Source organism: Rhinopithecus bieti, unplaced genomic scaffold (assembly GCF_001698545.2).
Source record: "Rhinopithecus bieti isolate Rb0 unplaced genomic scaffold, ASM169854v2 scaffold_11933, whole genome shotgun sequence".
In the NCBI taxonomy this organism is placed as follows: Eukaryota; Metazoa; Chordata; class Mammalia; order Primates; family Cercopithecidae; genus Rhinopithecus; species Rhinopithecus bieti.
In genome coordinates this window covers 292234-306449 of record NW_016806995.1, presented here as the reverse complement: position 1 = coordinate 306449, position 14216 = coordinate 292234, and the positions used below count along the sequence as shown (strand labels likewise).

The following is a 14216-nucleotide window of genomic DNA, read 5'->3' as shown; positions in this document are numbered from 1 at the left end:
TTCCTTGGGTTTATCTTTTTTAAAAGTTGCAGAAAGCAATTTGGACATTGTAAATCAGCTTTTGAGAAAATGCTGTCTCTCTTCAAAGTTTACTGTTAAGTGTGTGTGTGTTTGTGTGTGTTTCTCTCTTAGGAGTACTTTTCGTCAGGGTTTGGTGATTGGAAGTAAACCTGTAATTTACCCAGTGCTCCACTGGCTTCTTCAGAGGACTAATGAACTGAAGAAAAGAGCATATTTAGCTCGTTTTTTAATAAAACTTGAGGTACCAAGTGAGTTTCTTCAGGATGAAACTGTGGCTGACACCAATAAACAGGTAAACAATACATAAATGGTACATTGAAATTGTAGTGGATTTCAAAGTGTACATATTCAAATACAAGTTACTCTTTTTTTCATTTGCTGTCTTTATAGTTCCAAGTGGCACAAGAAGATAAAACTGTATCAGCTAATGTTCAACTATGGCCACATCTCAAGATAACGGCTTTTGCACACAAATACTGTTTTAGTGATAGAAGTATGTGAATAGAAAAAAAAACAAACCTGATACTAAGATTTTAGAATAATTTATTACTTAGCAGTTGTGGGTAAATGGGATCCTGGGTTAAGTCTGCACAGCACTTTGTTCATCAGTAAGGTGACTACATAGTTTTTTATCCAAATTAGAGAGAAACAGACTATCATAACATTTAAACACCAAGAAAAATGGTTTAAATTGACACTATCCCAGGCAAATTGGGACATGTGAGCTCCTGGAAAGAAGCAGGCAAAGAACCTAGGCTTGCAGTCTCAAAGGACTTCCTAATCAGACAAAGCGTAGAGATAGATTCCGGAGTTTGAAATCTCAGTGCATCTTTGTCACCAGAGTTTTGGAGTAACATTAGGTTCTGGCATAAGGTCTTAAAGCTCTTGAGTACTGAGGATTCTGGCTGGTCTGGCTTCTGATCCTAAGATCCCTGAGTACATTGCTGGCCAAAGAAAGTAGAGAGAAAGTAATTAGGCTTAGATTTAAAAGGACTTTGATTTTTTTTTTTAAGTGCTTCTGTTTAGTGTTTCACACTTTTATTCCACAGCACTTACATAGACTGATTTGTGCCAAATTGTTGTGAACAGTTTGTCAATCTGTTTTTCCCGATACATTCTGAGGCCCATAGAGACAGGTGTCATGTCTTATCCATCTTTATTTTCTTCCAGACTTTGTATAGTCACTTCTAATGTGAGCTCAATATTTGGATTGAATCACAGTAACGAACTGAATATTTTTATTTTTATCCATGTACTTTGCTATTTTGGGTGGACATGGCAGTAACTCAAAATAGAGTCAATATTGATCTCTTAAGACAGTATTTATGCAAATAATTATGTCAGATGTCATAATAGATGCCATGGGAGAAGCACAGCAGAATGAGACCACCTGTCCTTACCTTTGAATATTTTACACAATGTGGGAAATAGAGAAGTGTAAATGTGTACTTTCTCCTTCCTAGGCTCCCACCATCAATAAATCTGATAAAAATTAATTTATCTAGAGGAAGTTGATTAAGTCTTTTTTTTTTTTCTTTTTCGAGACAGAGTCTTGCTCTGTTGCCCAGGCTGGATGGAGTGCAGTGGTGTGATCTCGGCTCACTGCAACCTCTGCCTCCTGGGTTCAAGCGATTCTCCTGCCTCAGCCTCCCGAGTAGCTGGGATTACAGGTGCCCACCACCACACCCAGCTAATCTTTGTATTTTTAATAGAGATGGGGGTTTCACTATGTTGGCCAGGCTGGTCTCGAACTCCTGACCTCGTGATCAGCCCAACTCGGCTCCCAAAGTGTTGGGATTACAGGCGTGAGCCACAGTGCCCGACCTGATTAAGTCTTTGCTAAATATGCTCAGCTAGTTAATGAAATAATTAATGGTAATAAAGACATACTTGTTCTTGAAGCATATCTGACAGGTATCTCTCTGTTTCTCTATATATATATACACACACATTATAAATATGAGAAAGAGATATACACACAATGATTTACAGTGTATAATGATTTACACATTTAGCCAGTCATTTCAGGAATCGTAATAAAAATACGTATTATCTTTTGGAATGAAGAGTCTTATAATTAATAATTTGTAGATTTGTAAGATATGATCAATCAAGAAAAATATTATTCCTGTCATTCCCCATCAAAATAACTTTTTGGCCAGGCATAGTGTCTCATGCCTTTAATCCTAGCACTTTGGGAGGCCAAGGCGGGCAGATTGCTTGAGCTCAAGAGTTGGAGACCAGCCTGGGCAACATGGTGAAACCCATCTCTACAAAAAATTTAAAAAATTAGCTCAGCATGGTGACATAAGCTTGTAGTCCCAACTACTTGGGAAGCTGAGGTAGTAGGATCACCTAAGCCCAGGGAGGTCGAGGCTGCAATGAGCTGTGATCGCACCACTGCACTCCAGCCAGGGTGACAGAGTGAGCCCCTGTCTCTAAAACAACAACAACAAAAAGACTATTTTAAAACATTTTTAGGTAACAGGATTTTTTTTCATTCATTCCATTACTTTTCTTTATTTGAGACAGAGTCTCGCTCTGTCACCCAGGCTGGAGTACAGTGGCACGATCTCGGCTTACTGCAATCTCCGCTTCCCAGGATCAAGCAATCTCCTGCCTCAGCCTCCTGAGTAGCTGGGATTACAGGTGTGTGCCACTGTGCCCAGTTAATTTTTTGTATTTTTAGTAGAGATGGGGTTTCACCATGTTGGCCAGGCTGGTCTCGAACTCCTGACTTCAAGTGATCCATCTGCCTCAGTATCACAAAGTGCTAGGATTACAGGTGTGAGCCACCGCACTTGGCCCATTCAACTACTTTATCTTAAACACCTCCATGGGTTATGCACTGTGCTAGGCCCCAGGGATACAAGGGTGTACACAATGAATATGATTCTTTTCCTCTTGGCTCTCACTATATGATGGAGGGAGACAGGAAATCATAATAGTCAGTTATAATTGTACATGATATCTACTCTGCTAGGATAGGTAAAGAGCCAGAGAAGGCTTCCCTGAGAATAGTGGAATCTATGTGAAGACTTGAAGGATGAATAGGAGTTGCTTAAGTTATGGGTGAAGGAGTCATAGATGTATAAGCTGGACGTGAGAGCTTGGAATGTTCCGGGACTTAGACATCAACATAGCTAGAGTGTAGAGTGTGAAGTAGGAAAGTAACCAGAAATGAAGATAGAGAAGTATTTAGTGTTAAGATGGTAGAGATGTACTTTTTTGTATCCTATATAAATGTATAAGGATGTGTTTTTGTGTTTTTAATGGTGTTCTTACAATGACTTAAGTTATCGCCGTAAGTTAATAGATAACCTGATTAAGAAAACTCTATGGCTCACGCCTGTAATCCCAGCACTTTGGGAGGCCAGAGCAAGTGGATCACAAGGTCAGGAGTTCAAGACCAGCCTGACCAACATGGTGAAACCCCATGTCTAATAAAAATACAAAAATTAGCCAGGCATGGTGGCACGTGCATGTAATCTCAGCTACTCAGGAGGCTGAGGCAGGAGAATCGCTTGAACCCGGGAGGCAGAGGTTGCAGTGAGCAGAGATTGTGCCACTGCACTCCAGGCTGGGTAACATAGCAAGATTCTGTCTCAAAAAAAAAAAAAAAAAGAAAACTCGACTAGATCTAGTTATTAGTTTATAATTTATTAACTTATTCTTTTAGTATGAAGAGTTAATGGAAGCCTTTAAAACTTTGCATAAAGAATATGAGCAGCTCAAAGCATCTGGATTTTCTACAGCAGAAATAAGAAAGGTAAAGGAAAGAAAACATAGTAACAATTTTTTTGGGATTTGAATAATATTGGATTTAGCATTTTGTTTTAATTAATTCAGTATGAGTCTTAAGACTATATGGAGACTGTGATAGCAAATGGTACATTTTACTTTGTGGGACCTTTGGTAGTTCCTTACTGATGAAATTGATGAGACTGGGGTAAATTCACAATGAGTAGTTCCTTATAGTATGGAAGAAAAGTGATATATATCCATCTACTATTCCTCCATTATGTCCTGTAAGTAAACCAGAATAATGACAAGAACCTAGAGTCTGTATTTTAATTTCATTCATTATTACTAAAGTTTTCTCTCTTTTTTTTTTTTTTTTTTTTGAGACAGGGTCTCACTCTGTCATCCAGCCTGGAGTATGGTGGTGTGATCACAGCTTACTGCAGTCTCTACATCCCAAGTTCAAATGATCCACCTGCCTGAGCCTCCTGAGTAGCTGGGATTACAGGCAGGCACCACCATGCCCAGCTGATTTTTGTATTTTTTTTTGTAGTGACGGGATTTTGCCATGTTGCCCAGGTTGGTCTTGACCTCTTGGGCTCAAGCTATCCTCCTACCTTGGCCTCTCAAAGTACTGGGATTATAGGCATGAGCCACTACTGCAACTATCCTCTATTTCTTGTTTAATCGTATTTTCTAAATTTTCTACGAAGCCATATGTTCAAGAATACTTTAGTAGGCCAGATGTGGTAGCTCATGCCTGTAATCCAAACACTTTGGGTGGCTGAGGCTGGAGGATCTTTTGAGCCCAAGAGTTTGAGACCAGCTCGGGCAAGATGGCAAGATTCTGTCTCAAGAAAAAAAAAAATTAGCCAGGCATGGTGGTGCATGCCTATAGTCCCAGCTACTCGGGAAGCTGAGGCAGGAGGATCACTTGAGCCTGGGAGTTCAAGGCTGCAGTGAGCTGTGATCATACCAGTGCACTCTAGGTGGGTGACAGAGTGAGTCTTTGTCTCAAAAAAAAAAGTAAAATAAAATAAAAAATAATTCACTCATAATCTCATTCTCTAGAGACAACTATGGTTTGACATTTTGATAAATATATTTAAATCTTTTTCTTGGTATTCTGTAGATAAATGTTGTAATCTGCCTCTTTCAAGTAATGTCATATCATGACTTTTCTCATGTCATTAAACATTCTTCTGCATAATTTTAATGACTTTCATTGTATTATGCAGTGATTTATTTAACAATCCTCATACATTTTGGTCATTTCCAAATTTTAGGTGTAACTTGCGTTAATGAGAATCTTTATAGAGGATGTCTTTTCATGAATGTTTTATCTGGACAAATCATCAGATATAAAATTACTGGGCTAGAAGGGATGAACATTTATTTTAAGACTTTTTTTTTTTTTTTTTTTTTGAGACAGAGTCTCACTCTGTCACCCAGGCTGGAGTGCAATGGCACAATCTTGGCTCACTGCAACCTCCACCACCTGGGTTCGAGCGATTCTCCTGCCTCAGCCTTCTAAGTAGCTGGGATTACAGGCACTTGCCACCATGCCCGGCTAATTTTGTATTTTTAGTAGAGACAAAGTTTCAACATGTTGGCCAGGCTGTATTTTAAGACTTTTGATATTGTTCTTCAGTACAATGCTATCAGTAATGAGTAAGAGTGCCCATTTTTCCAAATTCTATCAATATTGACTACCATGTATATTTTACCTTTACTGTTACTGTGATAGTTAAGCTATTAGTTTTTTAGATTTAGGAAGAGGTTTTTTTATTTGTTTGCTTTTATAACAAAATACTATGAAGCTGGTTAATAGGAAGGAAGTTTATTTTGAAGTCTTTATTTTCAGAGAGGGAATTGGTTAACTGGAAAACCAGGCACAAATTTATGTCATGAAAATACCATAGCCTTAAAAATGATTTTGATGGAAAATTGGCAGAATATATGGTTTTGTGTTTAACAGAACAGATGGGATGTCAGCAGCTGTTGTTCATGTATTTAGACCTGCACACTTTCCATTATAGAAGATTTTTCAAAAATCATGTGCCCATATTTGGAATCAGAACACAAATGTGCCGGTTGGCAGCTTTACCTTGCTGCATTATAACCGGTTTTTGTTGCATTTCTGGATGAACACCAAGCTGCCAAAAAAATTACCCTGCATAAAAAGCCCTGGGGAAAAAATAGAAATGACCTTCATCCAAAAGAGGATCTTCGTTGTTAATGCTCTGGTTATAAATGATGAAAATGTTAGATGCGTAATCAAAATAAAACCTTATCTGTATCCTATAGACTGAGAATACTTTTTCTTATAATGTCTTCTTTGCCACTTTTTAGGATATCAGTGCAATGGAAGAAGAAAAGGATCAGCTCATTAAGAGAGTTGAACATCTGAAGAAAAGGGTAAGGCAGAATTAGCACTGTAAGACTTTGGCCCCAAGCCCCAAGGACTTGCAAAGATTTAGGAATGCAAATAAAGATTCAGCCAAGCATGAGTGTACATCTGAGGATGGACTCAAATAACATTGACGAAAAGGAAATCTCTCTAGGCAATAGCCCAGCACTTTCAAGGACCTGGAGTCTAGAGCTTTACTGTCATCTCTAGGGAGTACTGTTTACCAAAAGGAAATGATAAGTGGATGTCTGAGTCACATGACATGCTAATTTGTTTCCTCAAACCTGACAGTAACGTGTACTACTTATTCCCTTACTGTAGGTGGAGACAGCTCAGAATTATCAATGGATGCTTAAAATAGCAAGGCAACTTCGAGTTGAAAAAGAGAGAGAAGAATATCTTGCACAACAGAAACAGGAACAAAAGAATCAGGTATCCACATAAAAGTTTATATTTTCGTATGAAAGAAATAGTTCCTTCTCATAATCCAACTGTAAAGAAAAGAGTTTTAAAATTGTAGACTTTCACATTCCTTTTGCTAACATAGTGGAATACTCTTTTACTTAAGATAAATATTTCAGGCCGGGTGCGGTGGCTAACGCCTGTAATCCCAGCACTTTGGGAGGCTGAGGCAGGCGGATTACGAGGTCAGGAGTTCAAGACCAACCTGGCCAACACAGTGAAACCCTGTCTGTACTAAATATACAAAAATTAGCCAGGTATGGTGGTGCATGCCTATAGTCCCAGCTACTCGGGAGGCTGAGGCAGGAGAATAGCTTGAACCCAGGAGGTGGAGGTTGCAGTGAGCCGAGACCGCACCACTGCACTCCAGCTTAGGCAGCAGAGTGAGACTTTATCTGAGAAAAGAAAAAAAAAAGATAAATATTTTGTGGCAACAACAATACCACTTCTTGGGTTTTATATTCTGAATTGTATCTATACACTGTCTTTTGGCCTATGCTTACCTCATGTTGTTCCAGCATTACAGAAGAGTCATTGTAATGTTAACAGTAAGATTAACTGCTAATAAAACTTCTAGAATCTCTAACGGATGCCTTTAGATTCCAGGGCTATGAGACCATTCTTTTTATTCCACTGATCACAGTACCCTCTGCAATTTAATACAATGGCAAATAAGTCATGAAAAGGCTCAAAATCACCTACACTCCATGTTTTTAAACTTTGGCTTAAAGAAAAAATAATTTGCTCAGAAATTATTACCTTTACTTATTAAAAATCTATTTTAAAATCTGAGTAGAGTTATACATTAAAATATATTTCACATAAGCTTCATTTACTACTAAATCAGCAGTTTAAATGTTTGGCTCTGCTGGCACTTGACTTGGCATTGAAGTAGTTTCACTGCAGCAGTAAGCTGCATTGCCTAAGCAGTAAGCTGCATTACTTGGCGTTGGTTTGTGATTCTGAAACATCGCTATAACAATGTTAACATTACTTAGCCTTAAGAAAACCATGTATAACAAGAAAAATCTGCTGTGTATGTTTCTTTGATAAGTATTTTTCCTTAAACTGCAAATTCAATAAATAGCTAAAGAAAATTTCTGAAAACTTCCTTTAAAATGTACATGAAAAGGTATTGAGAGAACCAGTTACATTTTGGGTTTAATATGGGAATTTTCTGAGTTCTCATTATTTGTTCCCTTTATATCATAAGAATTTTATGGAACTTGTATTTGCCATTGCTTGCCTAAGTGAGAGGTAAGCTTCAGTAGACTAAGCAAGTAATCAATTTAATTGTATTTTAAAGCTATTTCATGCAGTGCAAAGATTGCAAAGAGTACAAAACCAGCTGAAAAGCATGCGCCAAGCTGCAGCAGATGCAAAACCTGAAAGTAAGTGGAAATTATTATATGGTATAGGTGATTAGAAAATACTAATTTAAATCAAGATCTTCCTAAAAAAAATCAATTTGTGGGAATTAATTATCATCAAGTGATGTCTCAGCATTTTGGAACATCATTTCCTAGCTGGAGAAGGAGAGCCCTGCTGAAGACATCCCTGGGTTTTCACCAGATGTTTTTAAAAATTCCCAACCAGATGGCCAGGTGCAGTGACTCATGCCTACAATCCCAGCACTTTGGGAGGCTGAGGTGGCGAGAGGTCAGGAGTTCGCCAGCCTGGCCAACATGGCGAAACCCCATCTCTACTAAAAATACAAAAATTAGGCGAGCATGGTGGCAGGTGCCTGTAATCCCAGATACTCGGGAGGCTGAGGCAGGAGAATCCCTTGAATCTGGGAGGCGGAGGTTGCAGTGAGCCAAGATCACACCACTGCAGCCCAGCCTAGGCAATAGAGGGAGACTCCATCTTAACAACAGCAACAAAAAATTCCTAACCAGTTTTTCACATCACAGAGTAAAGATAATGAAAACAATTGTGGAGGGAGGCTGTCCAGTTTATGCTTGTATAAAGGACTTAGTGTGGCTGGGCGTGGTAGCTCACACCTATAATCCCAGCACTTTAGGAGGCTGAGACGTGTAGATCACTTGAGGTCAGGAGTTCGAGACCAGCGTGGCCAACATGGTGAAACCTTGTTTCTACTAAAAGTACAAAAACATTAGGTGGGCATGATGACAGGTGCCTGTAATCTCAGCTACTTGGGATGCTGCAGCAGGAGAATTGCTTGAACCTGAGAGGCGGAGGTTGCAGTGAGCCGAGATCGCGCCATTGCACTCCAGCCTGGGCAACAGAGCGAGACTCTGTCTCAAAATAAATAAATAAATAAATAAACAAATAAATAAATAAAGGACTTAGCATGGCTGTTGTGAAAATGATGATTGGAAAAATTGTGAATCATTGTGTTAAAGCCTGGGCTATAAAGAAAAACAATAGAATGCTGGATCCTTAAAACTGAGTGTTGGCCGGGCGTGGTGGCTCAAGCCTGTTAATCCCAGCACTTTGGGAGGCTGAAACAGGCGATCACAATGGTCAGGAGATCGAGACCATCCTGGTAACCATGGTGAAACTCCCTGTCTTACTAAAAATACAAAAAAGCTAGCCAGGCTGAGGTAGAGAGCAGAGTAGACATGTGTCCGCGCTACCTTGGGAGGCTGAGAGCAGGAGAGGTGCGTGAACCCAGGAGGCGAGCTTGCATGTGAGCCAAGATGCCGACGCCACTGCACCCCAGCTTGGGGACGACGAGCCAAGGACTTCGTCTCAAAAAAAAAAAAAAAAAAAAAAAAACCGAGTGTTTTCTCCATATTTTGGTTTGTCAGAAATCAACGTTTGTAGAATAACAGTGCTAATGATGTTGATATCTCTGGCTGTGTTCTTACATTAGCTTAACACAGAGGATAAACTGTCTTAACAGCCTAGATTACACCACCAGATCCATCCTAGGCATTTTACAAAGCGTTTTTGCTTGTCAGAAGAAAGACCACACAAACTGAAAGAGCGGTGGAAAGCTCTCATTTGTATTGGAGAACTGTCCCAATGTAAATAGCTGATAGATGGTTAATTCATCTTTCTGTAGTAATCTATGAAATTCTATAAGAGCAGGGAGCAGGAGGTTAAGGAGTTCCGACTTTGTTGACATCTTTCTGGGAAGTGGAAAAGTCTTAAGTGATCTATTCACAGCCTAGGAAAAGGGTAGATTAAACATATTTAATTGATCCAGGTATTTATTTTAACAAGCTCTAACTTTTCAGTAACAAAAAAGGCTTACAAAAGCTGTTATTTACTTACATAACAAAAAGTACTTTTAGTATGACAGTGTAATTTGTCTTTTTGTTTGTTTGTTTTTTGAGACGGAGTCTTGCTCTTTTGCCCAGGCTGGAGTGCAGTGGCCAGATCTCTGCTCACTGCAAGCTCCGCCTCCTGGGTTTACACCATTCTCCTGCCTCAGCCTCCTGAGTAGCTGGGACTACAGGCGCCCACCACCACGCCCGGCTAATTTTTTGTATTTTTTTAGTAGAGACAGGGTTTCACCGTGTTAGCCAGGATGGTCTCGATCTGACTTCGTGATCCGCCCGTCTCGGCCTCCCAAAGTGCTGGGATTACAGGCTTGAGCCACCATGCCCGGCGTAATTTGTCTTTTTGCAGAGTAACAGCTATATTATAAAACATTCACTGAGGTTAATCATTTTTTTTTTTTTTCTTTTGAGATGGAATTTTGCTCTTGTTGCCCAGGCTGGAATGCAGTGGTGTGATCTCAGCTCTCCGCAGCCTCCGCCTCACGGGTTCAAGTGATTCTTCTGCCTCAGCCTTTGGAGTAGTTGGTATTACAGGTATGCGCCACCATGCCCCGCTAATTTTTGTGTTTTTAGTAGAGACGAGGTTTCTCCATGTTGGCCAGGCTGGTCTTTAACTCCTGACCTCAGGTGATCCGCCTGCCTCAGCCTCCCAAAGTGCTGGGATTACAGGCATGAGCCACTGCGCCCGGCCAAGGCTAATCATCGTTATACTCCACACATTTGTGAGATTTATTACATAAAAGAAGACACTCATTTGATTATAGTAGGATCAGTGAGATGTTTTCAAAGGGTTTTTAATAGAAAAGTTTGCTGACATCTTAGTGATCTTGTATTTAATTTCTCCAGGATTTTGAAAGATAATGCTTTTAAAACTTTTCATAGAAACATATGATTAGTTTTCAAGGTCTAAGTTAAATTTTTTAAGAGAGTAATTTAAAATTTGATGGAAACTTGGGTTTTATGTTTTAAATAGCTCTATTGAGGTAAAGTCGACATATAACAAACCATACAAGGCCTGGTGCAGTGGTTCACACCTGTAATCCCAATATTTCAGGAGGCAAAGGTGAGCAGATCACCTGATCCCAGGAGATCAAGACCAGCCTGGGCAACATGGCAAAACCCTGTCTCTACAAAAAAATACAAAAATTAGCCAGGTGTGGTGGTGCATGCTTGTAGTCCCAGCTACTTTGGGAGGCTGAGGTGGGAGGATCACTTGAGCCCGGGAGGTGGAAGTTGCAGTGAACTGAGATTGTGCCACTGCACTCCAGCCTGGGCAACAGAGGGAGACTCTGTCTCAAAAAAAAAAAAAGAAAGAAAAAAGAAAAGAAAAAGCTGCACACATTTGGTGTGGTTCAGTGACTCAATGCCTATAATACTACTCCTTTGGGAGGCCACGGTAAGAGGATCACTTGAGCCCAGAAGTTTGAGATCAGCCTGGGCAACATAGCAAGACCCCATCTCTACAAAAAATAAAAAATTATTTGGGAGGCCAAGGCGGGTGGATCCCAAGGTCAGGAGATCGAGACCATCCTGGCTAACATGGTGAAACCCCGTCTCTACTAAAAACATATAAAAAATTAGCTGGGCATGGTGGTGGGCGCCTGTAGTCCCAGCTACTCGGGAGACTGAGATAGGAGAACGGCATGAACCTGGGAGGCGGAGCTTGCAGTGAGCCAAGATCGTGCCACTGCACTCCAGCCTGGGCGACAGAGCGAGACTCCATCTCAAAAATAAATAAATAAATAATAAAAAATTAGCTGGGCATGGTGGTGCATGCCTATAGTCCTAGCTATCCAGGAGCCTGAGGCAGGAGGATCACTTGAGCCCAAGGGTTTGAGGTTAAAGTGAGCTATGATTATGCCACTGCACTCCAGCCTAGGTGACAGAGTAAGACTTTATCTCAGTAAATAAATAGCATATATTTAAAGTGTATTTTTAAACATTTTTTTAAAATTTTACTTTAAGTTTTGGGTTACATGTGCTGAACGTGCGGGTTTGCCACATAAGTATACATGTGCCATGGTGGTTTGCTGCACCTATCAACCTGTCATCTAGGTTTTTTTTTTTTTTTTTTTTTTTTTTGAGAAGGAGTCTTGCTCTGTCGCCCAGGCTGGAGTGCAGTGGCCGGATCTCAGCTCACTGCAAGCTCCGCCTCCCGGGTTTACGCCATTCTCCTGCCTCAGCCTCCCGAGTAGCTGGGATTACAGGCGCCCGCCACCTCGCCTGGCTAGTTTTTTGTATTTTTTTTAGTAGAGACGGGGTTTCACCGTGTTCGCCAGGATGGTCTCGATCTCCTGACCTCGTGATCCGCCCGTCTCGGCCTCCCAAAGTGCTGGGATTACAGGCTTGAGCCACCGCGCCCGGCCGTCATCTAGGTTTTAAACTCCGCACACATTATTTGTTCGAATGCTCTTCTTCCCCTTTCCTACCATACCCTAAAGTGTATTCTTGATTTCTTTTGACATATGTATACACTGGTGAAACCATCAGCTTTTGATCAAGATCACAAACCTATCAATCATCCCCAAACATTTCCACTGACTGTTTTTAATGTCTCACTCTTGCCTCCTTCTGCCTCTCTGGATTTGCTTTCTGTCACTGTAAATCAGTTTATATTTTCTAGAATTAGAAACTTTTTTTTAAATACAGAAAATATTATTTGAGTATTTTAACTCTTGAAAACATTTTAGTTTTGATTCCATGCATCTCTAATTACATGGGGTATGTTTAAAACCTGAGGGTGGAAACGCTGGTCATCTAACAGACAAAGAAGCCAGGATGTAGATTTAATCAAAAACCACATAGGAATGACTGACTGATTACAGTGTGATTTATTTTATTTATTTATTTATTTGTTTGTTTGTTTATTTATCTATTGATTTATTTATTTATTGAGACGGAGTTTCGCTCCTGTTGCCCAGCCTGGAGTGCAATGGCACGATCTCAGCTCCTGCAACCCCCGCCTCCCGGGTTCAAGCGATTCTCCTGCCTCAGCCTCCTGAGTAGCTGGGATTACAGGCATTTGCCACCATGCCCGACTAATTTTGTATTTTTTTTTTTTAGTACAGACAGGGTTTCTCCATGTTGGTCAGGCTGCTCTCAAACTCCCGACCTCAGGTAATCTGCCCACCTTGGCCTCCCAAAGTGCTGGGATTACAGGCGTGAGCCACCACGCCTGGCCTCTTTTTTATTTTTTGAGATGGAGTTTTGTTCTCGTTGCCCAGGCTAGAGTGCAATGGTATGATCTCAGCTCACTGCAACCTCTGCCTCCCGAGTTCAAGCAATTCTCCTGCTTCAAGCGTGTTTACAGCCTCCAGAGTAGCTGGAATTACAGGCATGAGTCACCACGCCTGGCTAATTTTTTGTATATTTAGTAGAGATGGGGTTTTTCCATGTTGGTCAGGTTGGTGTAAAACTCCCAACCTCAGGTGATTCGCTTGCCTTGGCCTCCCAAAGTGCTGAGATTACAGGCATGAGGCACCACGCCCAGCCTACAGTATGATTTATTAAACACTTTCTCTTCTCTTCCTTTCTCTAATCCTGAAAAAAGATGGAGTAGTGAAGTAGTGAATGGAAAACTTATAATTTGCAGTTAATAAAATTTTACGTGTTAATATATGGTTAGCACAGTGGAACTAAAAATAGTTTTAAGGCTTTGGGCCAGATGTATTATGCAATCTATGTCCACAGATTACTTAAACCAGAAATTCCATGTGTTAAAAATTCAAGCCAGGCCGGATGCAGTGGCTCACACATGTAATCCCAGCACTTTGGGAGGCCTAGGCGGGCGGATCACTTGAGGTCAGGAGTTGGAGACCAGCCTGGCCTTAACATGATGGAACCCTATCTCTACTAAAAATACAAAAAATTAGCTGCGCTGGTAGTGTGCGACTAATTCCAGCTACTCAGGAGGCTGAGGCAGGAGAATTGCTTGAACCCAGAAAGTGGACAGAGGATGCAGTGAACCCAGAATGCACCACTGCACTCCAGCCTGAGTGACAGAGCGAGATTTCGTCTCAAGAAAACCAAAAAACATTCAAGTCAGAATTTGTAATTGTGTCAATGGAAAGATCTGAAATAAACTTTGTAAATCTCTCTAGGCTGGGAATTTAAAACAAGACTGTTATTCACTGAAAATCTGTGTATATAGTTGTCCATCTGCATAAATAAGAAAACGAAAATCTTAAAATATAAATTGCCCCTTTGTAAACTAATAATACTTTACAAAATAATAAAATACCAAAACATGGAAAGCTTAAAACATTTGTGTGTAGATAGATACCTTGTTTTTTTTTTTTTCTGTTTTTTTTTTTTTTTTTTTTTTTTTTTTT

At 40.3% G+C, this 14216-nt stretch overlaps 1 protein-coding gene across 1 annotated transcript in view; it reads left to right on the top strand.

Moving 5' to 3' along the window:
- IFT81 (intraflagellar transport 81) overlaps window positions 1-14216 on the top strand; it is a 96414-nt gene that overhangs the window by 4454 nt on the left and 77744 nt on the right. Inside the window, 5 exon segments of the mRNA XM_017879671.1 lie at window positions 133-313; window positions 3701-3790; window positions 6115-6180; window positions 6494-6604; window positions 7941-8025. Of these exon segments, the coding sequence (XP_017735160.1) occupies window positions 133-313; window positions 3701-3790; window positions 6115-6180; window positions 6494-6604; window positions 7941-8025 (533 nt within the window).